Below are 27378 nucleotides of genomic sequence, written 5' to 3'. Positions count from 1 at the left end.
AATTACAGCGCAAACTGGAATGAGTGACACAATCACTTCCCTTTATTGATTAATTCAGTAAGACACAATAAAACTTTAAAGCATTCTGTGCTTTTTGAAGAATTTATACAGCATTCATCCCCTCATGCTATCAGCCTTGTTACTTTGCTGCAGAGACAGACAGTGAGAGAACATTATGATTAACAAAGATTTGCATGCATGTATTAAGCTTCTTTAGATAAGATCATATTGTGGCTTTTTCAAAAATGTGACTTATCACCAATTATCTTGCACCAATCAAATACCTTTCTGACACTCCTGGGTTATTTCATGGATGATCTCTTCGAGCACTGGAGTCACGTGATCCAGCTGTTTTGGTGAAAGACGGACAGAATTCTCCACGATCTTCTCCTGGGCAGAATATGCACACGTAAGTGTTAATGTCTGAAACAGGTCTCGCTTATAAATGAGACACTGAGTCTCAATGGGACTACCTGTATAAATAAAGGTTAAATAAAACATAAAAATAATGCCTTCTGTTGAATGAAAAAAAGTGTTTTAACTGTGACTGGATTGAGAATTTTACACTAGTTGTGAAGGCAATTTGTGTGTCTGTGTGCGCAAGCGCTCACGGGATTTCCACCACGTTCTGTCTGGGGAACCTGTTGGACGGTGACTTCTTCAAACTGGCCATCCTCTGATCGAGGCTCCATGTCCTTTCTCCCTTCTCGCTCCTGCAGCATGGACACATGCACACATAGATGAACAAAATGAGACAAGCTGCTTTTTTTAATTTCTTAAGAAGCTTTGTCTTCTGTCTTTAAGTCACAGTTTAAAATAATCTTTATTCATCTAGTGAAACAAATCACAATTCATTTCAATCTAAATTTAGTTTTATATCTTTCCTGAGCGTCAAGAAATACAAAACTGAAAAATTCTAGAAAGGAGTGAAAAATGACAGTCAAAATGCAGTAAAGCCCAAAGTGATGCCATCAACTATACATAAGCTCAGTGAGAGAGCAAATTCTCCACTTGGACTGTTTGTCTAACCTGTGGGGTTCCACAAGGTGCAATCCTGGATCCATGATTATTTTCCTTTTCCATCCTTCCTTTAGCATGCATCGATATTTGATTCAATTTTTTTCTGGAATTTGTATCATTTCTATGCTAATGATATTCAGATGTCCACCCTAGCTGACTGTTTATCACAGATTAGTCACTGGCTTCGGTAATTGCCTTGTTTTAAACTAACAAGACTTAGGCCATGATTATAGCTCTTCCTGAAATACATTCAAGAATCAGTCAAGTGATTGCTTCCTTTCGCTCATCTGCGAAGACCAGTGTTCGTTATCATGGTGTAATATTCGACTCCTCAGACTTTGAGTCACATATAAAATCTATCACACATTCCTGTTACTTTCACTTAAGGAGCATTTTTAAATAGCAAAGTATGGTCCACACCTTTGAACTAAAGAAAATTGTTCATGCATTTGTGTCATCACACCTAGATTATTGTAACACCTTATTTACCGGCTTAGATAAACCATCTCTTTCACATCTGCAAGCGAGCTCGCATTACCCAAATTTTATTCTCTTTATGTTGGCGTCCAGTTGAGTCGAGAATTTGTTTTAAAATTCCCATTTCAGCCTGTGGCACTAAAGCTCTTGAAGAGTTTACCACTCCAGCTCTGTTTACCCAACTCTGTGGATTCCTTTAAAAACAGGTAAAAACTTTCTGTTTAATGAGGCCTTTTGTTGACATTCTTTAGTTATTTATGCTTTTATCTATTTTTATTCTGTTTTAATATGCTTCTTTATTCATTTTAATTTTAACTTTTAAATGTTGTACATCCTTTGTGACTTTTGTCACTAAAAGCATTACATAAATAGACTGTACTTACTCTGTTATTTGCTAGAAAAAAACAACAACAATAACTTAATAGGCCAATTCTTTATTTGCTACTGTCAAGAGATGTACTCTAAGACACTTCTTCAGCTGAGAATCAGAGAGGAGAAACACAAAGTTTTACTTGCATGCAAGGGCAGCCACAGAGCACTCACACTTGGAGTGAGGGCTCCGAGACTCGCGCTCTGCCACTGCCCTGGTCTTTATTTATACACAAGAAGAGTAATACGTTTGTTCAGTGGAATGTTGATGCGTGAGCATGTGCGGATATGTATGTGTGTGTGTGTGTGTGCGCGCGCGCGTGTGTGTGCGTATGCGTGTGCCAGGAGAGGCTCCTCTACCTGGTACAAAGTGAAACTGCTTATTAAGCTCTTATCTAGCAGGTACTGCTCCTTCCCTGCATGATAACGGGTCACAGTGAATCAAAACAGTCTGAGTTATAAAGAGGTCATCATGCAGTATTCTATCATATGCAAACTTATATTATTAAAAGATTATACTGACTACAATTTTCTATTGACAGCTACATTACAAAATCGAATCTGTAGGCAATATCCCACAATATTATCAATTATTTCACAGAGCCTTTTGGTTTTTCAGGAACAACAGTAATCAGTTTACCAGTATGTAAAAGGAACTAATCCTAACCTTCAGAAAAGTTTGGGATCAAACACCAATGAGCTAAACGGCTGATTCATGACTGAAAATCATGACTGATTTTGTGGTCTGGACTGACCAATTCATTCAGCTCTAGTTTAGCCCTAGTTGTACACACAAGCTGCTTACCTTCATCAGCATCAACTCTTTTGGGCTAAAGAACGTGATGTGTCCCTCCGTCCTCTGAACCAGCAGCGCCATCAGGCACACCAGCACCACGCAACCAGCCACTGCTCCACGCATGCTCATTTTGCTCTGTCCCCTAGAAACATACACATTGGTACATACAGAGCAGAAAGTTCACACACAATACAGTCGGAAGGTGGCCAAGCGACTCTATTTTGCAGTGGTCGACATCTGGCATGACATGCAGCATGTAACCGAGAGCGGACAAAGAAACACAAGGAATCTCGTGCTTATGTAATACAGAGTTTGGGAAATACATTAGAGATAGGGGGGGGCAGAACAACAAACTCCTCCAGAGGCAAGATAGACAAGAGGTTGGAGCCATATTTACAACCAGCAAGACAGGTCTGTGCACAAATGTGAGTAGATGAAAACAGAACATCAAAGAGAAAGAGAAATGAGAAAGACCTAGAGGCAGAGAGAGACAGAAGCACAAGAAGCCATGAGTTACTCACGTGCTGTGTCAGCGTTGGTTAGTTGCTTGAGGAAGTGTGCTTTAAAATGAGCAGAGCTCCAGTGGTCTGAGTGTCAGCTTGTTGCTGTCAGCCTTTATATCAAGCCCTCTCCTGATCCCTAAGCTTTTTACCGTCCTCCCTCACATCCGCTCCTCAACAAGCTCCTTCAAGCATAATCCTGGAAACACAAATATTACTCAGGAACGGCTGGCTCATTTTTTTTTTTTTTATTAGGTTAGTATACTCACCTAATCTTCACTGGTATGTATAAATTATAAGATGAATGTATACTGTGCAAAGTTTTAAAAAAAATCAAAGCAGTCATTTCCTCATTTATTTTTACTCACTTTAGGAAGTAGAATTAACTCATGTATTCATAACACATCCTACAAAAGGCAAACTGCAAACTGAGAAGTAAAGTTCAATTTTTATGTGACTTTCGTTTGGGTCACTGAGTTAAATATAGAAGCGGGGGAAAAACAATTACGACAGTCTTTTCAAAGAAGTCAGTCATATATCCTCGGCTCCAAGTAATTATCTAACACATTCTGACATTTATGACCTGCTACTAATTTGTGTTTGCGCGCATACAGACCCACATGCATCTGTGCCTTGGAAACCTCATGACTTATTTCCTGCACGGTGGCGAAATGTTACTGCAATTTATTTTTATTTTGTTGTCAGAATACTCAGCAAGAGTGTTTAATTACAAGCATTGCTATTGTTCTGTGTGGTTTATTACATTTTAGGTGCATAGATGGAGCTCTGTATGTCTTCTCTAGCACTTTATATTACACAAGCACTATGACACACAGGTGACTGTTACATTTTTCTAACACCTAGAGTATGTATTTTAAAGTAACATTTAGGGATTTAGAGGCTTCAGGATAAATTATGGAAATTGTATAACCTTTATATTATAATACTAGTAAAGAATATGTATAAACAGTTTAAAATAAACCATGCTGTATATATTCAAATCTACATTTTAAACTTTGGCATACAGAATCAAACACCACAGCAAATGTTTCAAGACATCAATCACTGGGTACTGAATTTGGGATTTTCCCTTTAAAGGGGGAAAATCTCACTTCCAATGCCATGTTTTTACTCTTGGACTCTTGGAGTCACAATTAAAAATTAATCTTTATTCATCTTCTGAAACACATCATTTTACAGCCTTTCTTCAAGCCAGCTTTGCTGTCTGTGAATTCAGACTGAGCCCAAGGGCGCCTCCAGAATTTTTTCATAGGGTTAGCCATGTGGGGGCCACTAAAAATGTTGGGGTGTCACCTCAAAAACAGAATTTTCTAGTTTTATTATGCTGTTGTCAAATATAGGTTACTTGAAAATTATGGCAAAAAAGAGAGAAAGAAAATAATTAACCCAGTTAATTTCCTGCCATTAAAGTTGATATCATTGAAAATACGTACATATGAAACCCATTTTGAAATCCACAATAATTTGTTTTGATTGACTGATTGATCGATTGATTCCAACCTTCACTAATGATTCTCAGCAGAGCTGAGCAGAAGCAGCTTAAGACTCACTCTCCCAGAATTAAGGTGGGGGGGGCACTGTGGGGGGCCAGCAAATTCAGGGGATGCATTGCAATAACTTTTTTGGAATTACAGTCATTGTTATCTAAAGTCCCCCATTTTCAAAGGATCAAAGGTAACTGGACAATCCCCTAACAAGCAATTTTCTGCTCCCTTGTTTCATGACAAATAAAGCAGCTGGAAACATTTGGTGTTAATTCAAGTGCTTTTGACAGTTAATCTCAATAAGAGGTCCAAAGAAATGTTGATGCAATTGAAGGAGTTAAAAAAAAAATTCACAAAAACACTTGACTTGGTTAGATGCGGTAACCATGTCATTGTAACAAGTCTACGATCAAGAGAGGTGTTCATGGATGAAAATAACGTGCAAACCACTAGGTACACTCAAGAGCAATGCCATAAAACATATAAAGAACCTGCAAAGTTGAGTAATTGTTGTAAATGTTGACTAATTAATAAATAAATAAATACCACAATGACAAGAAGAGAAAAATATGGAGAGAAATAGCTAATGATTATTAAAGACGTAATTCTGAAGTGCACAGGCTGGTATTCTGTTCATATTCAGCCAAATACTGCAAAACTGATTAGTCAGCACTTCACAGTGCAAATGTATAATGACCCAAGCGATAATGCAAAAGCAACCAGCAAGCCATGGCAATGAAATGGGATATTCTTCAATTGCCTATTTATCTGATCCCAACCTAATATAGCATTTTGTTAAGTAATTAAATACAAACCTCAATCCAGAAAGACCCACATACAAGCATCAACCAAAGTGGCAACAGTGCCAGCATAACAGAGCATCTCAAGGAAGAAAAAAGCATGTGGTGATATTTATGGTTTACAGACTTCAGGATAGGATTTTCCTTCAATTAAAAATAAATAATTCTTATTTAAAATAATCCTACTTTGTGCAGTTAGTTTTTAATCTGGGTGGACACTGTATAAAAATTACTTTAACCCCTAAACAGTTAATGTAATGCTTTTGTTAAGCGCCTCTAATTAAAACTGAACGCCTGGACTTCAAAATCGCATATTAAGTCTAAGACTTGGAATCCACTGTGGTAGTCTGCAGATGTGGTAGTCTGTATTTTTTTTAAACTGCAGTCCCTGGCTATAGATATTTAAAACATTTCTCTACCAACAAATACACGTGGCCCAAACACTTTATTGTTTTCGTCTGTTTTGCCCCCTCCGACCTTTTCTCAGTGTGTGAACTGTAAATACACTGCTTCAGAAAAAAAAACAAAAAATATTTTGGGACGCGTTTACCCACAGTTAGATGAGAACATATATAAGAGCACGAACCTTATATTTTAATATTTGTTTCTTCAGCATAGGAAATTGGGGAAAGGACGCAGCTTTCTCGGTCGGGTCTCGCGATGTCAGAGCTGCTACCGCGGGATTTGGGGCGGTGCTGCTGTTTGCTGAAACGCGTGGACGCAGTCTTTTTGCTGAGGTGAAGCAGCACAGCAGACACGAACTGCGTGCTGCCGCGGAGATTTTCCAATCATGGTAAGCTGAGCGGGGTTGGATATGTTGGCATGACTGCAAATTGTTCGTTAAACTTTACACTTTAAGTTTCTTTGCAGTTAGTTGCGTTTTAAGAGTACAAATGTCTAGTTAGATTTAGTTCCCTTCTGTCGAGCTTAAGGCCCTCCGACATTTGGGGAGCAGTTCCGCTAGTGCTGACATTAGCGGGAAAATATATATTTTACTTTAAAGACTTAAAGTGACAAATGATGTGTCCAGCTGTGTTAGTCGCAGTCGTGCCAGAAGCACTGATATTGACAGTGCTGTAGCAGGTGTTGTACTTTTCTAGGGGCCGTGTTAGCACAAGCTAGCTCTTAGCAAGCACGTTATACGCAGGCCTAGGTCGACACGTGGGTTCATCGAGACTGCAACGTGGTTACGTGTGAAAGTTACGACAAAGCAGTGGTAGCTAAACCTGAAGTGGGAAAACACTTTTGAAAAAGCTACTGCACATTTATGCCTAAAATTGCAGTCTTATTTTAGGAATTAATCGAAAGTGAAGTTAGCTCGTGTCTCGCTGGTCAGCACGTGGGGACTAGTAAACACTTGATCTGAACGTAGTTTTAGAAACACCTTTCAGTTTCTGCTGGCTGCAAGTGTTACCTCTTTACGTCTGTCGTCTAACTCGATCGTGCACGTTCACCTTCCCTAGGTGTTGCTGCACGTGTTGTTCGAGCACGCGGCGGGCTATGCGCTGTTCGCCGTCAAAGAAGTGGAGGAGATCGGCATGCTGCTGCCCCAGGTGCGTCCTCTTCCCTAACTCCTGTGTACTATCTGTTTTGTGTGCTCTTTAAGCAGAGCACTGATAATTGTGCTTTTGTGTCGTGTCAGGTGGAGGCGAGCGTGCTGAGCCTCGGAAAGTTTAATAGCATGGTGAGCTTAGCCGCCTTCTTCCCCTTCAAGTCGGCCCAGGCCGCCCTGGAGAACATGAACGCCATCTCTGAAGGTATGTATGATTATCATTTTTCTCTTTATCAATCTTGTGTGGAAAAGTCCTCAGCTGTAATGATGTTTTATAATCTGTCAATCCACTGAGTTCTTGTGCTGACAGTTTCATATCAACCCTGAACACCTGAGGAAAGCCTTTACATGGACAGCCGAAATTGTAGATTTTGATTTGTTCTTTTATCTGTAATAATTGTTAATGAGACTACTTTAATTATGTTCAATTTGTTCTGAGATGGCAAGATTGGATGATGGCAAATTATCGGGCTTTAATATGATAATATCACAATAGTCAGTGTCGTATCTTTTAGATGCCTTTCCATCTCAACCATGTGTCTACAGATGTAATTACATTCTTCCATCCCTTGAAGGTATGGTTCATGCTGACCTGAAGCTGTTCCTAGAGACCAATCTGCCCCAGTCTGGGAAGAAAAAATCAGTGTTGGGGGTTTCTGATGCCAAGATTGGAGCAGCGTTACAAGAAGAACTTAGCAGTTCAATCCAAACTGGAGGGGTGGTGGCTGAGATCACACGAGGTGAGAATGTTTACCTGAGAGTTATTACAAAATATGCAAAACGATACTGTGTTTATATAATAATGTGGACTGTTGTGATGTGAGCTTGTGATCCTGAAACTCATGAAGGTTCATACTGAAAATCTGAACAGCCGTTGGATCTGCACTTTTCTGTTTGTGTTCTTCTTAACACTCAGCAAACCTTCTCAATCTGTCCTGTCCCGTCAGGTTTGCGTCTGCACTTCCACTCTCTGGTGAAAGGTCTGACTGCCCTGGCTGCCTCCAAGGCACAGTTGGGTCTTGGCCACAGCTACTCCAGAGCTAAAGTCAAGTTTAATGTCAACAGGGTAGATAACATGATCATTCAGTCCATTGCTCTGTTGGATCAGCTGGACAAAGACATCAACACCTTCTCCATGCGTGTCCGGTAGGAAATTTTCATCACATAGTAAAAGGACTGGTTTTTGCACAAAATTAAACAGTTTAGGGAACATGTTAACCTTTCATGCTGTTCATCTTTTACTCTTTTAATGTCAACCTCTAGTTTTATGGCTTTTCTGGTGACAGATTTGCATCAGGCTTTTTGTAGTTCAGGGTACATTTTGGGGCATCCTCCTAATGCTTACCACAGACAGCACACCTCAGAGTGCTGACTGTATAGAAACAGGAGGTAGATCAGTTACTCCCAACACTTCTGCTCTGCCAGCTGCTATCTGGTGAGGCAACACTGTTGGGTGGAACATTGTGTATATTTACTAGCTCAGCATCTTGTAGCTGTTTGGGGTGTTGTGGCGCATTTTGGTGTGAAGTGTCCTGGTGCAAACTGTCAGAGTGCAGGATCATCTAGAGCAGTGGTCCCCAATCTCAGTCCACGAGGGCCGGTGTCCCTGCAGGTTTTAGATGTGTCCTTGATCCATCACAGCTGATTTAAATGGATAAATTACCTTCTCAACATGTCTTGAAGTTCTCCAGAGGCCTGGTAATGAGCTAATCATGTGATTCAGGTGTGTTGACCCAGGGTGAGATCTAAAACCTGCAGGGACACCGGCCCTCGTGGACTGAGATTGGGGACCCCTGATCTAGAACATTTAGGCATCAGTTATTGTCAGCTGTAGCATTCAAGTCGTAAAAGCTCCAGGCTTGTCCTACCGATACAGGACTCGGTGAATAGAATTGGATATCTTGAGAGAAAGAGAAGCTGTAATTTTGAAAGTGATATTTTTCAGCAGTCTTGAACTTAATTAAAAATTGTGCCATCTTATTGGGTAGTTCTGTTTTGTGCTTGAGCATAAAAGCCTCGGTTATTGGGTTTGTTTTATAATTTATTTATTTTATTTTATTTTTTGTAAATGTGCAGCATTTAAATGTTTACTCCAAAAACCCTGCACTCAAAGTTTTAACAACCTCTTGTTTATCTACAGTGAATGGTATGGCTACCACTTTCCGGAGCTCATCAAAATTGTGTCCGACAACTCGATGTACTGCCGCCTGGCTCAGCTCATTGGAAACAGGAAGGAGTTGTCAGAGGAGAGCCTAGAAAGTTTAGAGGAGGTGGTGATGGACAGTGCCAAGGCTCAGGCCATCCTGGATGCATCACGCTCCTCTATGGGTGAGTACACCAGACATTCAGAGTATGTGCTGCATAATTTCACAAAAACACATCCTGCTTGGGTCAAAGATAATTTCATCCACTTCATGCCATATTTTGAATCTGGTTCATTCACATACTCTACACTTCGAGACTTAAGTCCCAACTCCACATTGTGCCCCTTTTTTGCCCACTCTGGACTACAAGTGTCCTTGGTGTCTAACACAGGGGGGTAGAGTAGTTCTCTCATAAACCTGTAGTGAAGGCATGCATCCTCACTGCGGATCCTGTCGGGAGAAACAATCTCACATTTCATGCCATGTACTGGTTTAAAATGTCACAAATGCAGCACCTGCTAAAGATACAATGCTGATCATCCCCTGGTTGTTTGGTCTTCAGGTATGGATATATCTCCCATTGACCTGATTAACATCGAGAGGTTTTCGAGTCGTGTCGTGTCTCTGGCTGCCTACCGGCTGGAGCTGCAGGAGTATCTGCGGTCTAAGATGAGCCAAGTGGCTCCAAACCTGGCAGCCTTGATTGGAGAAGTGGTGAGTCTTAGTTTTATTTTAAGTTTTATTTTTAACCCGGACCAATGATGTTCTACCAAAATCTGTCAATCCACTGAGCCAGTTTGATGAAAAATGTATTCGGTGCTGATGGTCCTCATACTGTGTTGTGCATTCAGTGTCAAAATTGTGGTTTTTTTGCTTAACGGGGCCATAACAGATTTTCTTATCTCCAGGTTGGAGCGCGTCTGATCTCCCACGCCGGCAGTCTGACCAACCTTGCCAAGTATCCAGCATCCACGGTTCAGATCTTGGGAGCAGAGAAGGCCCTGTTCAGGTACTGGGGCACCCCCTCCCTGCTGGGGAAAAAAGTGGCTGCAGTGATGGCAGGGCTGGGCTGGAGCAGAGCTGGGTGACTGGAGAAGACAAAGTCTCCTCTGGAGTGATCCCGCTCGCCCAAATGCACACCCACAGTCTGAGCACCCACTCACAGCACAGAGGTAGAAATTTGTCTAACACTACAGAATGTTTGAAGTTACCATCAACAGTGTCTAAAACTAAGTTCTAGTGATCGCGTCCACATAGCTGCAAAGTTAAGTTGTATGAAATGTGTTTAAGTGCCTTCCAATGTGCATATTTTAATGTTGTCCACAAGAGGGAGCTGTTAAGTTGCTGGCATATTAGTTCTATATGCTGTTCATCCTGAATGTGAAAGCAGCTGTATTTTCACAGAGCCCTGAAAACACGTGGAAACACCCCCAAGTACGGCCTCATTTTCCACTCGACTTTCATCGGCCGTGCCGCTGCCAAGAACAAAGGTCGCATCTCCAGATATCTGGCCAACAAGTGCACAATCGCCTCACGTATCGACTGCTTCTCAGGTGAGTAACGTTCCACACGCCTGCATCGGCTTACATGCATGTGGCGCCATTGCAGTGATGCTCATATTTTTCGTCAACAGTATTCAGCCTTCGGGTTGGTGTTGAGAAGCTTTCTCCTGAGCAGAGCCACGTGTCTTTTAGGGACGCTGATTAGTCAAGTGTAATCCCCCGCTTGTTGAGTTAAGCTGAAGTTTTCTCGCTTTCTTACAGAGTTGCCTACGAGCGTGTTTGGTGACAAGCTGCGTGAACAGGTCGAAGAGCGGCTGTCTTTCTATGAGACCGGCGATGTACCACGGAAAAATGTGGATGTCATGAAGGAGGCTCTCAAAGAGGTTAGCTTGATATTTTTTATTTTATTTTTTTGTTAGTGATTTTTAAATGTCTTGTCAAAGGCCCAACAAATGGAGAATCAAGTTCCTGTAAGACATTTCAAAAGTATATTTGATTCATTCAATCTCTGTATGCTGTGAGTGATGAGACATCTTTCCCTGACATCTCGGTGAGGGTAAAAGCTGATTTAATGAGCCTGATGCAGCACCAGTACCTCTGGGGGAAAGTCTCAGTGTTTTACCCTGATTTAACTGAATTTGTCGTCTTTGTTTGTTTTTTGGTCCCCTCTCGCTCTCTCCTCTTCTTAGGCTACTGATGTTGCAGCTGAGATCAAACGCAAACTAGAGAAGAAGGAAAAGAAACGTAAGAAGCGTGAGAAGAAGTTACAAGAACTTGAAGAAAATGGAGAAGCTAACGGTGATGCAGAGGTAAGAGTTGCTTTTTTGTGGCCTTGGCATGTTATGATTTGAGATGGGACCCAAACATGGTCTCTTCTCAGTGTACGGCATGCTATATAAGAAGACTCCGAACCATTGGCTGGTCCTAATCAATGGGCTTGATCACTGAAGAGAGTCGTACATTAAAGCTGTATCACAGGCATTAGGCTTTCAGGCTTCCAAGCATTCAAAAGATAAGTTTCTGATATTTAACTTTTATTTATTTTTGTCTGAAGGTGGAGAATGGAGAGGAGGACAACACTCTTAAGAAGAAGAAAAAGAAGAAACAGGCAGCTGAGGAGATGGAAGCACAGGCAGAGGAGGCCCCCTCTGGAGAAAATGGAGAAGAGACTTCAGCCAAGAAGAAAAAGAAACGAAAAGCGGAGTCGGAGGAAGTAGAGGAAGCTCCAGATGCCGAGGATGGAGCTGAGGAAACTGAGACTCCAGCGAAGAAGAAGAAGAAGCGAAAAAGTGAAGCTATGGACACACAGCCAGAGGAGACCCCAGAAACACCTGTGACTGAAAAGAAAAAGAAAAAGAAGAAATAAGATGCTGCAGAGTAAAGATGGGATGTGTGGACAATAAAATTCTGTGTACAGTTTTTGTTTTTTTTATTCAGATAACCCCTATATGAGGGTGTTAACTGTATAAGTCTAGTATATCAGTAGCTTTATTGTACTGTCTTTTATTTTTGTAAGAATGCAGGTTATTTTGCAAATGAATGCTTATAACTGTGCCTTGGAGTCGGTAGTTTACCTGCACTTCTGAAAATAAATTGCCTCAAGCTTTTTTTTGTTGTCGTTAAAAACCTTTTTTTTTTTTTTTTTTTTTTTTTTTTTCTTGAGCATTACTGTTAACAGGTAATCTTTCCTGCAAACCATCATTGGGAAGCTTTCCAAAAAAGGCTTCATAGTTTGTAATTCCAGCTTTATCAGATCTGAGCTGTTTAGAAAATGCAGATGTTGAGGCTTGAACCTGAGGACCCTCAAGTGTAGCCTGTTGTTGAGGATAGATTTAGTCATGTACTGCTGTAACATACCCCGTCCAGTCGGTTCACCTGGCACACGACCTTGATTATATAAGCTGGCATTTAACAGTCACTGTACTGAATGTCCTCATCGTTATGGAGACGAGGCAGGCACATTTCAATACATCACTGCTCATCGAGGCTAGTCCACATATTTTCGTGTGGACTGTTGATATAGCTAAAATAGTCATGTGTGCACAGAATTTCTGAAAGGCTAGTTTTTTGGCAATTATGTGCAGAGGGTAACTGAAGCTTAATCATAACTTAATGCAAGAAGAAAATCTGGTGTAGTTTTGTCTATAGATGTTCAGCATATTCAGTTTTTAGGTCTGAAACAACTGCAGTGTGTATTTATACAAGTGGCACTTTTGTAAGCGCAGGTCTGGACAGTGACAAAACCGTTGTGGACTTTCAAAGTTGCTGAATGTCAAAACAGAGGGTGGCCACTGTGTTGTAAGATCATTATTTAACAAGGAACAAAAATGCTTAAAGTTTCTGCTGAACTGCTTCAAACGGCGCCAATACCCATACTTCTGTTAAATGTCAGCCCCGAGCAACATGGTTTGATTACACGTCAACCGTCCTTTGTTGTCAGACTTTCCAAGCATCAGTCTGAATTCATAACCTCCAAGTGTAGTAAGCAAATACTGATGCCAGATCGATAGAAACTGTTCATAACTTTTAATTTGGACAACAAGGATTAAACCAATGTTAAAATGACATCAAATCCAAGGCCTGGCTGGTCAAGCCAACCAACTAGTAAGAGTCAGGGAATGAGAGACAAATGGAAGGAAACCGGGGTAAAAAGAAAAGTCTAGCTATCAACTCAAGTCACCCTCAATATAAGGATTCACAGATGCGGGAGACCAAAGTTACAAAAAAAATATTTCTCCTAAAATTAAAAAAAGGCTTTTGCCGTGAAAATGATGGGTATAATCTATGTACATCATTCTCAGTTCATGTATGCATACAAAAAAAATCCACATCACAAGATGCTTGTGTTCAAGTATATTCACCATCTTCATCTCCTGGATTTAGCATTCTCATCTTTCCATTATTTTGAAATAAAATGTCCTTCAAAATAAAAACAAAATGCAGAAAACCACATTTTATGTCCTACCAATACATATATACTGTATAAATACATACATAAATATATTTTACATACAACAGCCATAAATTTGAAAAGGGGATATACAGAGCAAAGGGAGGGGGTGGTGGTAGTGTGTGTGTTTTAGCTTGTGTTGTAAATCGTTTGTCCCTCTATGATCTTGTCAGTCAGATATACTGGTGTGGTGCACGCACACATCACAGGTGTAGTCGTTCTCAGTTGGCCCAGTAAGGGGAGCTGCCGTAGCTCGACTTGTTGACTTGGCTCTTCTGCTGCAGGCTACTGGACTGGCCACGCTGGCTCGGGCCACCCTGAACATCAAACATCAATAAATAGGTAAACATCTGCAAAACGGGACATCCCAAAACAGATAAACCAGTATGAAGTGACAAAGATGAAACCCAGGAGACTGCTGGGAAGTATCTGTACCTGTCCGTCCTGAGCAAGATGGTGGTGCAGCAGCTGTGAGTGTGGTTGCTGGTGAGGCAAGATGTGGAGGAATGGGGCAGGTGCATAGCCTCCAGGAGCTGCTCCAGGGTTCAGAGGCCCTGGACCCCCCAGCGCTGATGGCAGACTGAAGGGAGGAGGGGTTCCTGCATGGAAACCCTGCTTATCAAAAGACTGCAGATAGAGGAGAGATGATTTATTAGTAAAGGCACAAACAGCACAGCAACACAACAGGGTGGGTGTGCAGCTGACATTTGTCACCTGGGTCTTATTGTAAACACTTCCACTGATGTCTGGCACACCGGAGTTACTGGATGTCACTGAGACCCCTGGTAGAAAAACAGTACAATTAAAACTTGAACTTTAAAAATTCAAAATAGCAACAGTGTTTTTTTTGTTTGTACCTTTCCCGGGGCCAGTAGCAGCAGATTTGGCTTGTGCCTGTGAAGAGGAGTTGTACCCTTTACTGTATTCCACTCCTGCCGGCCCTGCTGTCAGCTCTTCATACCCTGGAAAAGAAAACATCTCATCTCATCTCATCTTGTCAAACAAATCACAGTAACAACCCTGCTCGAATTGCTAGTGCTGACAGGCATTAGCATCGGTTTTTAGGAACCTGAGCTGAAGGTGTGCTGGCCATAGCCGCTGGGCTGCTGCTGTGTCTGCTGCTGGAAGGGGCTAGCCGAAGGGTTTCCCAGGCCGAGGCCCATGCTGTGCTGCTTGGCCGAAGCTGGTCCTGGCCCTCCAGGAGGAACAAACATAGTGGGGCCATATTGGAAGGTAGCAGCACTAGGTACGGCACCGGGCACTCCAGGGTAGTAAGGCAGGCCTGTGTAGCTGTAGCCTGGCGGCAGAAAGGCCTGCTGACTGCTGTGGTGCTGTGGCTGGCCCTGAGGCTGAGGCTGGGCCTGAGGAGGCTGAGGCTGCGCCTGGTTCTGTCCTTGGCTCTGAGCCTGGGGAGGCTGCGGCGCCGCCAGGCTTGTGGGGGGAGCTGGGGAGGTGGAGTCATTCCTGCCAAACTTTGTGACTTCACCTAGCAAAAACAGGAGAGAAGTCAAGTGAGAACAACCACCGGATTTTAGGATTTCAGACAAGGCCAGCCAAGAGTTAAGGTGCTTTACCTGAGTAGGGGTTGTTGGCAAGGCTCCCGTCTCTGCCGGAAAGAGTTGCTGCGGGGCCAGGGAATGTTATTCCATAGTAATCCTGCAAAGAGGGCTAAAGGAAGAGAAGAGGATCAGGAGAGGATCCACGACAACCTAAAAATCTAAACAAACACTAAAGAGATGATACACAAAAAGTTGTCCCACAAGTGTAACAATTCATCTCACCATTGGCAGTCTCGACTGGAGCATATGCAGGTCCTCATAGCCATAGATCTGCTGTGAGGCACAAAAACCCAGAAGGCTCAGTCTCACATCCTACAGAATACTGCATGTGTAAATACAAAAGCCCAAGTACACAAAAGTGACTTTAGATCTTAGAAGGTCTACTAACTGGGTAAGCAGGCAGCAGCCCCCCCGGGCCCATAATGTACTGGTTGGGCAGTAGAGGAGGCACACCCTGGGACAGGTTAGGAGGAGCTTTACCTGTTAAAACAATAACACACATTTACTTTAATGTACGTCTAAGGGCTCTAATTTGAGCCACTTAAAAAGGTGGTATCATGGAGCCAGTGGTGTAGGTGAAAACAATGCCCTTAATGCATTACCAGTGGAGGAGGAGAGCAGGGGTGTAGTCCTTGGTGCAGAGAGGTTGGATGTGGCAGTAGCTCCATTGGAGCCAAGTCCCAGCACTGTACTGCTGGTGGCGGTAGCAGCTGAGTGAAGTCCGCTCGTACCAGCAATACCGCCAACTGTGCTGCTCATGTTGTTGCCCATGCTGGGCATGTTGGACAGGTGGCTGATGCTGCTGCTACTGTTGCTGCTGTTGTGGGCTGAGTGGAGTGCTGAGGCTGTGGGTTGGGATGACGTATAAGAGCCAGATGAGGGAGCCAGAGAGCTCACATTGCTGCTGTCAACACTGGTGTACTGTAGACAAAGAAACAAAAGAAGTGGCTTGAATTGAAGTAGTTCTATTTAATTTATTCTCCAGATTTCATTTCTTAAGGCATGCTGCCTATACTGGTTATTAAACTGGAGACACCCAGATGGCAGGGGGTCCTTTACCTAGGATCCCCTCCCCAAATAATCAAGACATTTATGCTTTTAAGCCTACCTTGGCTTTATTTTTATTAGGACTTTGGCACATCAGCCTGTTATAATTCCATGTTATTAAGCTGCAGAGGAAATCACACAGAGAACAAACAGGTACTTACAGTGTGAGAGCTGGAGCCCAGAGCTGAAACTGAGGAATGACTGCTGACATGACTGCAGAGGGAAGGCACAGTGGAATGTGTGATCATTAGCAAGTGTACAAGGAGGCACTACAAGTCACAAGGTTGTTTTTTTGGTTTGGTTTGTTGTTTTTTTAAAGATGACACACCGAGAAAAAAAAAAAAAATCTTTCAACCATTTGGAGGAAACAGCAGGCAGATGGTAACAGGTACCCAAACAGTATGTATTCTCTTTCGGAGTAGGAAACACAAATGTCTAAATTAAAGCTATACTAAGTTACTGTGTGTGTTTAAGTGTGTCACCTGTTGAGGGAGTTGAGTTGGCTGACTGAGGGCAGGTCCGCTGCCAGGCCGGAGAGCGTGGTGGAGCTGTGTGGAGGCAGGGTAGACGGTAAATGGGAGGAAGGAGCTGAGGCGCCGTTGGTGCTGATGTTCATAGACGGTGACTCTGGTTTTGGTGTTGAAGAAGCTGATGAAGCTGAGACTGGGAGTACATAATCGTGTAAATAACCTGAATGAGCTTAGCCAAATGAAGAATGTTGACATTTTTAAACAGCAGCAAATATGCATTCAACCGACCAATTAATCAAAAGTAACTCACTGTCCAGAGCAGCAGAAGTCCTCACACCATTCAAACCGTTCTGGTGGTAAGAAAATATAGAGCAGCTGTGTTTTCATTCACTGATAAAAGATAAGAACGTTTACAGCATCTACAAACACACACTGTATCAACAAAACTTGAGTTCAATTCAGAGTTGACATTATTTGGCAAAACAGTGGAAATCAACCCTAAACAAATTTATCATGTTTGACAGGAAGTTAGTATGAGACTGAGCAAATGACTCATGACCTGTAATTTCTGAGTGACACTGTTTTTACAACAGGAAGTAATACTGTCTGGTTGTGTTGATGACCAATGACCTCAAAGATAGAAAATGGTCAAAGTGGAATGCAAACAGTCTACCGATTAATTTATCTCCTCTCTCCACTCAAAGATTACCACCTTTGAGGACAGACTTTGTGAACTACTGCTCATTAGTCCCTTTTACTCACCATCACTGGCCCCGTGGCCTCTTTGTTCTGAGAAAATGCCACTCTTGTGTGAGGGGGCATGGTCCCATCATAGCTCCCCCCCACCGTGGAGAAGGGAGATGAGGAAGGTACAGAGGCGGAGGTGGTTGAGGTTGTTGAAGAGGAGGAAGGAGTGTTGGTTGAGCTTGCAGTCCCTAACGATGAGGAGGTGTGACTGGGCAAAGCCACTGTGGAGGAGTGATAAACTGGCTCTGATGAGGAGAGGGGCAAAGACAGGGCCACCGAGAGAGGGCTGCCCAGTGACTCACTGCAAGGCACCAAAATGAAAAGAAGTACAGATAGGTTGACAGTTTAAAACTTTATGTACCATTTTCCATTCTGAGTCATCTATGATTAAATCCATCTTTTACACAGTATTTGACATACACAGTGTTTTGGGGATACATCTTGTTAAATGCATCGCTCTTGCATTGTTTTAGAAAGATTTAATAAGTGATCAGAGGCGGCACAGTACCTGAGCGGTTTAGAGTACAGGCTCGTCTGGCTCTGTGCCCCCGGTCCTGTTGCAGGTGGTGCTGAGGCAGGGGCCGACGTGGACTCCCTTGACGCTGCACTCACGCAATTATCCACGACTCCAAATTCTGGCAACGCCGACTCTGAGCCAAAGTCTAGCGCTCCAAACTGGAGGTTCAGTCCAGGAACATCAGCTGAGCCTGGCATCTCTACTGCAGTGGATGGGATCTTTCAGAAAGAAAGTGAAACAATCAAGTTTTAGCACCTGGATATGAAGTGTGTAAAACTGATGACTTTGGTTTGACTCAAAATTAAAATTCTAATAATAACGGCACACTTAAGGATAAAAGAATAAAAATAAAACCTCATGCGGCCCATAAGGTTCGTGAGTAACTAAATATTTATCTGAGAGCTTAAGGCCATTGCTATCTGTTTACCTTTGACGTGGGAGGTATCCTTCGTTTCTGGCCTTTGAGCTGTGCCCGTTGCTGCTGTGTCGTGCTGTTGCCCTGAGGGTCCAGCCCTGCATTCGGGGCAAGAGGTTTAGCACCAGCAGGAGCCATCACCGGGCCTGCCTGTGCTGGCGTGCTGGTGTGTTGGGGAGCAGGCGAGGCTGAAGCAGATGGTGCTTGCTGTTGCGATTGTGGACTCGTCTGACGCGCCAAAGGCAAGGAGGGGCCCGTGTGCCTCTGAACCAGCTGACTCAGCACAAGAGAAGGCTCTGGCTGCAGACCAAACTCACCTGCGGATTCACAACAACCAGAAGGAGCCGGGAACAGATTTGAAATAAGTGAATATAGATGCTTATGTAATAAACAAAAAAGAAAAAAAAAAAGAGAGCACCACTTTTCCATTTGTACACCTACGGCTGTACTGTGAGGACAGTGAGGTGGTGTTGGATTCTGAAGTCTTCATCTCCCAGCTAGAGGAGGAGGGTGGAGGTACAGGTGCTCCCAGGCCTGGCAGTCGACCAATAGAAGTGTTGCTTCCTTGGGTACTGACAGGAGGGGTTGCCTGGGATGAGGAAAGCTGACCCAAGCCAGGACCCTTCAGCTGTTCCAGTATCTGAACTCCAGGGTTGGCCTGAGTCCTTTTAGCCTGGCCCAAGTCCCCAAAACCAGCTCCCAGCACTGATGACTGGCACAGAAGAGGAGAAAACGGAGTCATCAATCTTTGTTTCTGGATCTCTGTACAACACATGGCAGATCAAAGACCATGTGACATGAGAAGGAGTGTAGAGTGTATTTTTACCAGAGCAGCATGTGCGTAGCTTGTGCTACTGGTGGCACTGCGGCTGTGCGGCTGCTGCTGGTGATGATGGGAGTTGGTAAAGACCAGACTCTGAGAGGAAGAAGAAGGTGGTTCTCTTGCTCCAACCACAGGCTTCTGCAGCAGAGAAGCGAGGTCCAGACTAACAGAAAGAGTCCATTCAGCCAATTAGAAAATATATTACAGCAACCAAAAAAAGAAGAAGAAGAAGAAGAAGCAAAAATGTAATATAACATCTCTTAACAGGAAATTCTTGACCCCCCCCCCCAAAAAAGTGTAAAATATAAAATTACGCACCTTTGCCCAGGGGTGACGTGGTTCTCAGCAGCAGGTGCACATGAGGAGGTGAACACTTTGGTCTCTGAGAGCTGCAGAAGGACACAAAGACAGACACACAATTGTTACACCGTCAAAACATACCTGCTACTACCAGTCTGTAATGTGTAACACTGTGTCAACTCACACTAACATCCTCACTCCAGTCCTCAGCTGCCCAGTCTTCCAAAGTATTCCTCCAGGCAACTAAAGGACAACCAGTAATAAGTGAGAAGTGCAGACAGAATAAGCAGGTGTACAAGAAGCAGTATGCAAACTCTGATAGGGATAACGGTCCTGTCTGCTCTGTGGGCACACACCTGGAAATATAAGCTATGAGCTGTCTGTGTGTGCTTGTGTGTTCTCTTGAGCTCACCTGTTCCATCTGTGCTGTTGTTGGTCGTCGTGTCCCAAACCTCTGTTTGTGTGGTCCCTGTCCCAGCCTCTGAGGTATAGTCAGCAGGATTGAAAGTCCTGGAGAAGATTTAAGGAGACAAATACTGAGACAGACACACAAACACACACACACACAAAAAAAGTGGTTTTCTAGTAATAGAAGTAATAGAAAATACTGCCAGATGAGAATGTGCGTAGTTAGAGGGTTTTAAAAAAAACCTTAACAACAGGCTTTTTCCCCCTCCTGGCTGCTTGGCCTTCAGATTTCTGTCAGAATGCATTTATCCTGTTAGTTTCTAAATGAAACAGTCAACTAAAAAAAAACATCTTCATTCTCATTGAAAATGTATTAATTTTCACCTAAAACTCTTTGAAGAATGAAACTGTGTGTGTGTGTGTGTGTGTGTGTGTGTGTGTGTGTGTGTGTGTGTGTGTGTGTGTGTGTGTGTGTGCGCATGTTGCCAGCATACCCCATCCCCTGGGCTGAAAACCTGCTTCCTGTTGGTGCTCTCCCTCGACCTCGAACTCCAGATCCTGTGTGATAGTCACACAAAGGTTAACAACTTACCCTCAAGTGTTCGCTATACTGACAGTGCCGTGTTGGTGCATCTGCTCACCTCTTCCACCTTTGACCCTCCGACCTCGGTCCGAGCCTTTGTCCACTGGTGTCACCTCAACACCGTTCTCCTCTGGACGTGCTATGTATGTAGAAACAAAAAAAGTGACTAACATGAACAGTAGGACAAACAATACTGAAAATTGAAAAACTGAAGTTCCTTACCCTGTCGGCTCCGACTGGCCCCCTTGCCTTTGCGGTTGCCAGTGGCACGACCCTTGCTAGCCTCCCTTTCGCCCTTCTTCTCCCTGTTCTCCTTGTTCTCCTTGCTTTCTGATGGGCCTTGTTTCTCCTTGCTTTCCCACTGATGGGCCTTTTTTTAAACAATGACACCTTAAATAAACAGTACTGGATTAATAACATAATAATAATAATAACAATAATAATAATACATTTTATTTGAAAGCACCTTTCAAAACACACAAGCAAATATAAAACAGTCTGAACACAGAAAAAACAAAGTTTAAGAGCATGGAGAAGTTAACAGAGTAATCTTGAACAGGTGGGTTTTGAATTAAACAGTATGTTTCTGATTAATAACATCGAGGGGCAATAATAATTAGTCGACTAGTCAATAATAATTAAAATCGTCGACATTTTTATTTCGAAAGCAAGCTTTGTAAGATCAAAAGACACAAGTAGTAGTAAATAATGAGCTGAAACAGAAGATGGCAGCACTGCATGTGTAAGGATGCAAGCATAAAAGAAGAAGGTGTCCCAGAATTCATATGAAACAATGGCACAATAATAATTTTTGGGGTCAAAAATAAAGTTTAACATATTTTCAGCATGGAGTGTAACCTCAAATATCTGCTCAGTTTATCAAGACATCACATATTTTCAAAAGCACTCCGATGTTTTCGGAGGTTACCATCTTAATATAAGAATAACAGGTTTGGGTTTTTTGGCTGAGAAAAGTTATAGAGGGTGGACTTAAAACAGGGAAAGAAGTGATGTTTCTGAGGTCAGGGCATGTAAGGAATTTAAAAGTCGAGGGCAGAGCAACTAAAAGTTATATAAGAGGAGATGCCCTGCCGTCCATGGTAGTAATAAGACGAAATGAAGGAACAGAAAGAAGAAGAGAAGAGGAGGATCTGAGGCACCGGGATGGGATGGAGATCTGTACCAAATCAAAGAGATATGGTGGGGTAAAACAAGATACCAGCACTGAAGCATTCAATAGCAGCTTTAATTTAAAAGGAAAAAGGAAAAAAACAAAACAAACAAAAGACACTGAATAACATTTTATCTGTGATTGCAGCTGCAGACAGCAGCAATTATTATTGTGAATAAACTGAAGGGTATTTTACATCCTTTTCCAATGAGCTACTGATGACAGACTGCCCAATTTAAAAGGTAACTCCTAGGTAGTGTTTTCAATGGAGGTTTTAGGTATTTTAACCAGCTCTTTAACCAGCTGCTTACAGCCCTCCTTCACCACCACTTAACTGCATTAGTAATCTCAATCCCTTCTTGTTCTTCCCGTCAAATGGAGTGCAGTTAGCGAGTGCTCCGGCTATGCCTGGTTAAACTGTTTGTTTACTTTTGAGTCACACATGCCTTCTTAGCTTGATTCTACTCAATGGTATGTTTTTGCTTCAAGTGGTGAAACAAGTTTGTTGTTCGCACCTTTAGCAGGAACAGTTTTTTCTTGAGTATTTGCCAAAGCATTGTGCTTTGTCGGAAGTTACCAAAGTAGCTCCCTTTCTTACTAAAAGCTTCTCACTGTCAGACATGTTTAAGCTTGTCTGCTTGTCCATGCTGGGAAACCTAAGTCACTGCGTCCTCATATCACTGGTACCGTGATATGGTACTTTTATCGTATTATAGCAGATGATATGATATGCCACGGCCCTAATGGTAACCCAACATGAACTTGTGTATTTTGTTCCAAGACATGCCACGTCAGATATTAGAGGGCACTGAAAAACATGAAAAAGAAAGCTGCGATGTTGGCGATTTTTGACCAACCTATGCTGTGACGTGTAAATAAATACAATAAATACCAGAAAAATTTTCCTTATTGTGCAACTACTCCTAAAGCATAAGAAAAATGTTTCAGAAGCATCCCTTTCTTTATGACATAGTGGACAGTACAGGTTTCAGATTACATAACAATGATAGCATTACAATAGAGACTTCCAGGGAAGACGGAAAACTATTTGCTATTTTTGGGCTTCCATGAAAGCAAAAACAATACTGATAGTCAAGCCTTACAGTCTTTCCTCAACATCTGAGCCAGCTGGTATTTTTCAAAACTGCTGAGACGTTCAGACACAACACCCAAGTGCTTACCAGGCATTTAGTGGCCTGTTTGACCTTGCGCTCGGAACAGAAGACCGAGGAAAATTTTGTACAACAGTTCATGATAAAAAAAAAAGTCACACAAGTACTCACAGGGACACAGCGCAGCTTAGAGACTGATTTTAGTGGATATGTGCATATCTGACAGAGCTGAGATGACACTACTTAAATTCTATTTTAACCAATAAGGTTCTCTTCAAATCCAGAGCAATGGCTCACACTCCACTTTAAGAGTACATGAAAATTTGAAAGTGACAGTACTGAACATTTTACTATACGGCCTGAGTATACACAATGATAGCAGTTAGCAAACCCTGATGATACCATTAAATGACACCAGCATTTTACATGTTTCATTTGTTTTAAAGTTTCAGCAACTTGTTCTCAACAAAAGAAAAAAAAATACACATCTCAAAAACCATCAAACAGAGGCTGTTATGAACAGTCAAAAGCAGATTAAAGGCTCTATATGTGTACTTTGCATTTATTCTGTTTGATTTCACCTAAAGTTGTCATTTACCATGTCTGTGTTGCTCTCCAGGAGGAAGTTGATGGCTCTGCTGACATCCTCATTGCAATCATGGAGCGCAACCATGCACTCATCCTGGTTTTTCCCCGTCACTTCCATCAGCTTGGTTAAAAAAGAAAAAAGAAAACATTAGAAAACAAGATTAGAAATGTCAAATGATAAAAACAAAATGCACAATGTAGATTAACGGAAGAACATAACAACATGGCCTGATTCTCCCTAAGAGTCTGACATAAGCCCCACACAGTCTGACAACTACTTAAGGGTCACTAACCTGGTTAACTTTGCCCTCAAAGTCAGCATCATTCTTGTCATAGATCATCTGAGCAAGCCGGATCTGCTCAGCAGTAGCCTGTAACACAGAAACAATTGGACAGCTTTTACCAAGAGAAAAATGAGGAATAAAGTATGTGAAATGTAAAGAGAATGATTTCAAATGTTTGGTTTATTTTGAATTGTCTGAAATCACTTTATATTGTCACAATATAAAGTAAATGATTGTGAAGCTGCAATCAAAACAAAAGAAAATACTTTTCAGTACTGATCGTCAGATAAATTGCTTGTCACAGTTGCGTTGGGGTTTGTTTGGTTTTTTTTGCTTTTTTCTCTTAAAATGTCAGCATTTCAAAGAACTGTGGTTTTAGGTATGCAGTGGCTCACCTGTATTTGTTTCTGTGGTTGTGATGTGTGAGCGGAAGCTGGCAGCGCTTTTTCCCGAGGGCCCCGGGCCTTGTCGCCGCCCAGCGAGCTCATCATATACAGTATATACAAAACTCTGTATGTACAAAATAGAAAAATCTGCAGAAGGAAAACACAACATGTGTTGATGAGTGAACGGAAAGGAAAATAACACTGCAGTTACTGTGCTGCTAGAATAGAGTGTCAGTGTTTGTTTTTATTTTTATTTTATTTTATTTTTCTTGAATAAGTCTGAATGCCAAAAGTATGTACTCTAAGCCTTATTGGACAAATATGAATACTCCCCTTATGGAGGCTGTAAGCCCCACAGTTGGCCTGGTGACGCAACAGCTTTGCTGAAAATCTGGGTCAAGGAGGGAAAGCAACCCAGTGTCCTCTTACAAACAGCACAGAACTCTGTGCGTGCGAGGCAGAACAAACACTACACACCCTGACCCCACACCCCTTGCTTTTCTAGACAGTTTAAAGCAAATTTGTTGTACACACTCCAAGCACCAAACTTCTGCAGTGAAATACTGAATTCTTCTCTATACTTCTATAGTCCTGTGCAATATAGATCTTGTTTTACATTGGCACCAGCTAACATGTTTTTAAAAGCAGTTAGTAAACACTATCAGAACCACTTCCACAAGGAGGGCTTTATTTACCCATAAGCATACGGCCAATGTGACTTCTCAGTACTCTGTACTGCAACGTTTACCAGTGAATTTTCACTACAGTGTCCATCATAAGGACAACTACAGATGTTCCCACTCACCCATTTGTTTTATGTCAGAGAACAATAGCAAGTGCCTGAATGACGTTTGCAAATACAAAGCTGCCATTGGCTACTGGACTGAACAAAGCTTAATGCACAAGGACGACCAAGCTTCGAAAGGAATTTTAGCTTTTAAAAAAGCAAGAAAAAATAAATATATTATGCCTTTGGGAATATATGAAGTATACATAATAAAAATATTTAATAAAAAATATATAATAAAAATATTACTACATCGTAATTACGGGTATCGACAGCCATGGCCACAAACGATAACAAAACAATAATCCACTAACAGTATTTCGCAATTCCTACTATATTTATGTTGGCAACCAGAAATATCAAATCAGAGACAAGTTCCACGAAGCCCCATGTTTATATACATTAACTTATATCTGTTTACAAATATCTAAATTATATTTATCTACAGGTTATTATTCCAGTAACGAAGGAAGCAGAGGGTTGTTTTGAACCAATGCTAACATTAGCCCGCTGCTGTTACTTATATTTCGAGTTTAACAATGACACACTTTGCTAAAGGCTAACATCCCATATCGCTCTTTGAAAAATAAATCAGATTAACGTAGCATCGTTTTAGATTGAATACTGACCGACTTTGTGCCTTTGGTGTTATGGTCCCCTTTGTCCTCGCTAGCAAGAACCGAAGTTAGCTACCAGCTTGCTAACGCTGAGACCGTAGCGTCGATAGTGAACAAACGATGCAGTGGGATCGCGGATAGCTAACGATGCTATCTAAATCTGGTCCAAGTTGATAGCCAACGGCGGTCTAACTGGCTTCTTTAAGCTTTATAGGCATTTAAAGGTCCACACAGCCATGTTATGACAGTTGCCTTTAAACCAGACGTGCCGCAAACATGTAAACTAGACGCTAACCAAGCTAACAACAAAGGTACACGAAATCTAAAGCAAAGGCCTCGTAGCGAAGCACAATCCCATCCCGACATTGCTCGCCGGGAAACAAGACAACAGAAAAATTGCGAAAAACCATCCTTCACAACCTCGAGAAAGCGAAGCAGAAAAGCCAGCGACCCGGTGCTTCACCAAAAAAAGACAATAAGCACGTAATTCAAATACCCGAAAACACACAAACTTAAGTTGAAAAACGCAAGAAAATATGTTTTTATTACCTGCTAACACGCTTCACTCGGCCAGCAGCAGACAAGATGATCACGTGACGCGTGGTGCCGCGGTGGATGCTCATCTCTCGTCTCCAGGTCACAACTAAACTTCTCAGGTTTTACTGGATTTTTAATCGTGTTCTGCTTTTTGAAGACGCACACAGTTACGTATATCAGATAATGATATGATAATGTACATAAGTGCAGTGATATTTGCCAGTCGCCTACATGTTTGAGATATTTGTTTATAAGGCATTAATCTCGCCAGTGTCAAGTTTACATTATTAAGCTATAACTGAGCGAAAGTACTTTCACGTTTCTTACATCTCTTCACTGTGTTTCTTTGACTTTGATTTCTCTCCCTGACTTATTATCTGGGAAATTTTCAACTTGCCATTTTTCACAGAGTTAACGTCATCTCTCATTTTTCAGCTAATGTGGAGGCAGAATTCATCCATATGCGCATTTACGCACTGTGTCATGTACGCAAAGTGTTCCTCTTTGCAATGCTATCTAATAAAGTTAGATTCAGATATCATTCTAGACATACTGTAGATCTTTTTTAGCTCCATTAATTACAGCATTTTGACAGACATTTTACTGCTGCTATAGATGAGAGAAAAGAAGAAAGCAAACTACACGAAAGTGATTTGGGGTGTTTTGTACTGAGCTGTATGACTTCACTTATGTTCAATATGGAGCGATTTCTGACTGAAAATCTTAAACAGTGCAAATCTTACAAATACACATGAACTGTAAAAATAACTATTACCGGCGCGGACACAGCAGGTATTTTGGTGGTTGGCTTTATTGTATATGTAATTGTAAGAGTTTCCCTTTTACGGCACAGAAATTTGAGAAGAAAATATTTAAATGAATCACACAACCCTTATTTACTGGTTTGCTGCACACTGCCTAACACTCAATTTAACGCTGAAAGAAGCAGATGTTACTTTGTTTGTGATATTCGTCAAAGCTTGAGAGTTCATTTCTTTTTAATGAGAGGGAGAAATGTTATCAGAGTGCGTATTGTGACAGGTTATATGCTGTGAGCGCAGTGCTAAACCTTTGCTCTGTCCTGTAACACTTCACCCAGTCCTCACGCTGAGTGTTTACAGCTGTCTCCCTTTCTGCCCTTCATTAATAATACCCGTAGGTTACTTTAGCCTGTTTACTTTAGTTCTCGCCTACTTTAGTTCAGAATGAAAACGTGTATGCATGTCTCAGGAGTGCGCACAAAGAGCGATTTACATGTACTTTGTTGTTGTTGTTTGCTTTTTTTTACTTCTCTCTGTCACACCCATAAATACCATGAATCCGTCAAAATAAAGCAAATATAGCAAAGTGTGACTGTGTTAGTGTGTTGGATTAATATATCACTCTTAAAATATGCAAAATTGACTATAAGT

The 27378-nt window shown here is 41.9% G+C and overlaps 3 protein-coding genes and 3 non-coding genes across 8 annotated transcripts; 4 read left to right on the top strand and 2 right to left on the bottom strand.

The window, feature by feature from the left end:
- Positions 1-15: 15 nt before the first annotated feature.
- Positions 16-6154, bottom strand: mlnl (motilin-like). Of its 2 annotated transcripts, none has more exons than XM_039612875.1 (6): positions 6054-6154; positions 3184-3361; positions 2672-2804; positions 612-713; positions 285-384; positions 16-147 (listed from the first exon to the last, which is right to left on the bottom strand). In XM_039612875.1, exons 3-6 carry the CDS (start codon positions 2789-2791, stop codon positions 140-142), a joined length of 330 nt encoding a protein of 109 aa, XP_039468809.1. In that variant the 5' UTR covers positions 2792-2804; positions 3184-3361; positions 6054-6154; the 3' UTR covers positions 16-139. The 2 variants fall into 2 exon arrangements, with proteins under 2 accessions (XP_039468809.1, XP_039468808.1); XM_039612874.1 differs by having other exon boundaries at positions 285-390; positions 6054-6141.
- Positions 6124-12272, top strand: nop56 (NOP56 ribonucleoprotein homolog). Its single transcript, XM_031747673.2, has 12 exons — positions 6124-6260; positions 6931-7020; positions 7110-7224; positions 7595-7759; positions 7967-8165; positions 9160-9347; positions 9726-9877; positions 10072-10172; positions 10568-10716; positions 10927-11048; positions 11355-11474; positions 11720-12272. Exons 1-12 carry the CDS (start codon positions 6258-6260, stop codon positions 12029-12031), a joined length of 1716 nt encoding a protein of 571 aa, XP_031603533.1. The 5' UTR covers positions 6124-6257; the 3' UTR covers positions 12032-12272.
- LOC116326561 lies at positions 8348-8483 on the top strand. Its single transcript, XR_004199928.1, has one exon. It is a non-coding gene; the product is annotated as a small nucleolar RNA SNORA51 (small nucleolar RNA).
- On the top strand, positions 9513-9631 carry LOC116326562. Its single transcript, XR_004199929.1, has one exon. It is a non-coding gene; the product is annotated as a small nucleolar RNA SNORA26 (small nucleolar RNA).
- On the top strand, positions 11182-11249 carry LOC116326560. Its single transcript, XR_004199927.1, has one exon. It is a non-coding gene; the product is annotated as a small nucleolar RNA SNORD57 (small nucleolar RNA).
- Positions 12273-13172: 900 nt separating the features above from the next.
- ubap2a (ubiquitin associated protein 2a) lies at positions 13173-26058 on the bottom strand. 2 transcript variants are annotated; one of them, XM_039612873.1, is made up of 27 exons: positions 25979-26058; positions 24035-24172; positions 23649-23726; positions 23366-23476; positions 20707-20845; positions 20543-20623; positions 20396-20459; positions 19906-20003; positions 19678-19736; positions 19512-19582; positions 19197-19356; positions 18812-19082; positions 18383-18687; positions 17947-18173; positions 17454-17739; positions 17002-17041; positions 16704-16884; positions 16383-16434; positions 15777-16095; positions 15563-15654; positions 15397-15447; positions 15190-15283; positions 14685-15101; positions 14473-14577; positions 14330-14397; positions 14051-14242; positions 13173-13932 (listed from the first exon to the last, which is right to left on the bottom strand). In XM_039612873.1, the coding sequence occupies exons 2-27, from the start codon at positions 24128-24130 to the stop codon at positions 13837-13839; spliced, it is 3753 nt and encodes a 1250-aa protein (XP_039468807.1). In that variant the 5' UTR covers positions 24131-24172; positions 25979-26058; the 3' UTR covers positions 13173-13836. The 2 variants fall into 2 exon arrangements, with proteins under 2 accessions (XP_039468807.1, XP_039468806.1); XM_039612872.1 differs by lacking the exons at positions 20396-20459; positions 20543-20623; positions 20707-20845; ... (2 more) ...; positions 24035-24172; positions 25979-26058 and adding an exon at positions 20145-20356.
- Positions 26059-27378: the final 1320 nt, after the last annotated feature.

Source organism: Oreochromis aureus, linkage group 5, assembly GCF_013358895.1.
Source record: "Oreochromis aureus strain Israel breed Guangdong linkage group 5, ZZ_aureus, whole genome shotgun sequence".
In the NCBI taxonomy this organism is placed as follows: Eukaryota; Metazoa; Chordata; class Actinopteri; order Cichliformes; family Cichlidae; genus Oreochromis; species Oreochromis aureus.
The sequence above is the reverse complement of the archived record's forward strand: the minus strand, read 5'-3'. Positions and strand labels throughout refer to the sequence as shown.

Excerpts from the sequence above, each read along its gene's own strand:
- nop56 (XM_031747673.2), top strand. Across the intron at positions 7,021-7,109 it reads TCGGCATGCTGCTGCCCCAG|GTGGAGGCGAGCGTGCTGAG; the intron begins GTGCGTCCTCTT and ends GTGTCGTGTCAG. Across the intron at positions 11,475-11,719 it reads AAGCTAACGGTGATGCAGAG|GTGGAGAATGGAGAGGAGGA; the intron begins GTAAGAGTTGCT and ends TTTTGTCTGAAG.
- ubap2a (XM_039612873.1), bottom strand. The coding sequence starts at position 24,130 with ATGATGAGCTCGCTGGGCGGCGACAAGGCCCGGGGCCCTCGGGAAAAA. Across the intron at positions 17,740-17,946 it reads CTGTACTCTAAACCGCTCAG|TGAGTCACTGGGCAGCCCTC; the intron begins GTACTGTGCCGC and ends GGTGCCTTGCAG. Across the intron at positions 17,042-17,453 it reads AGGCCACGGGGCCAGTGATG|AACGGTTTGAATGGTGTGAG; the intron begins GTGAGTAAAAGG and ends TCTTACCACCAG.
- mlnl (XM_039612874.1), bottom strand. The coding sequence starts at position 2,791 with ATGAGCATGCGTGGAGCAGTGGCTGGTTGCGTGGTGCTGGTGTGCCTG. Across the intron at positions 714-2,671 it reads AAGAGTTGATGCTGATGAAG|GAGCGAGAAGGGAGAAAGGA; the intron begins GTAAGCAGCTTG and ends TCCATGCTGCAG. Across the intron at positions 391-611 it reads CAGAACGTGGTGGAAATCCC|GAGAAGATCGTGGAGAATTC; the intron begins GTGAGCGCTTGC and ends TATTCTGCCCAG.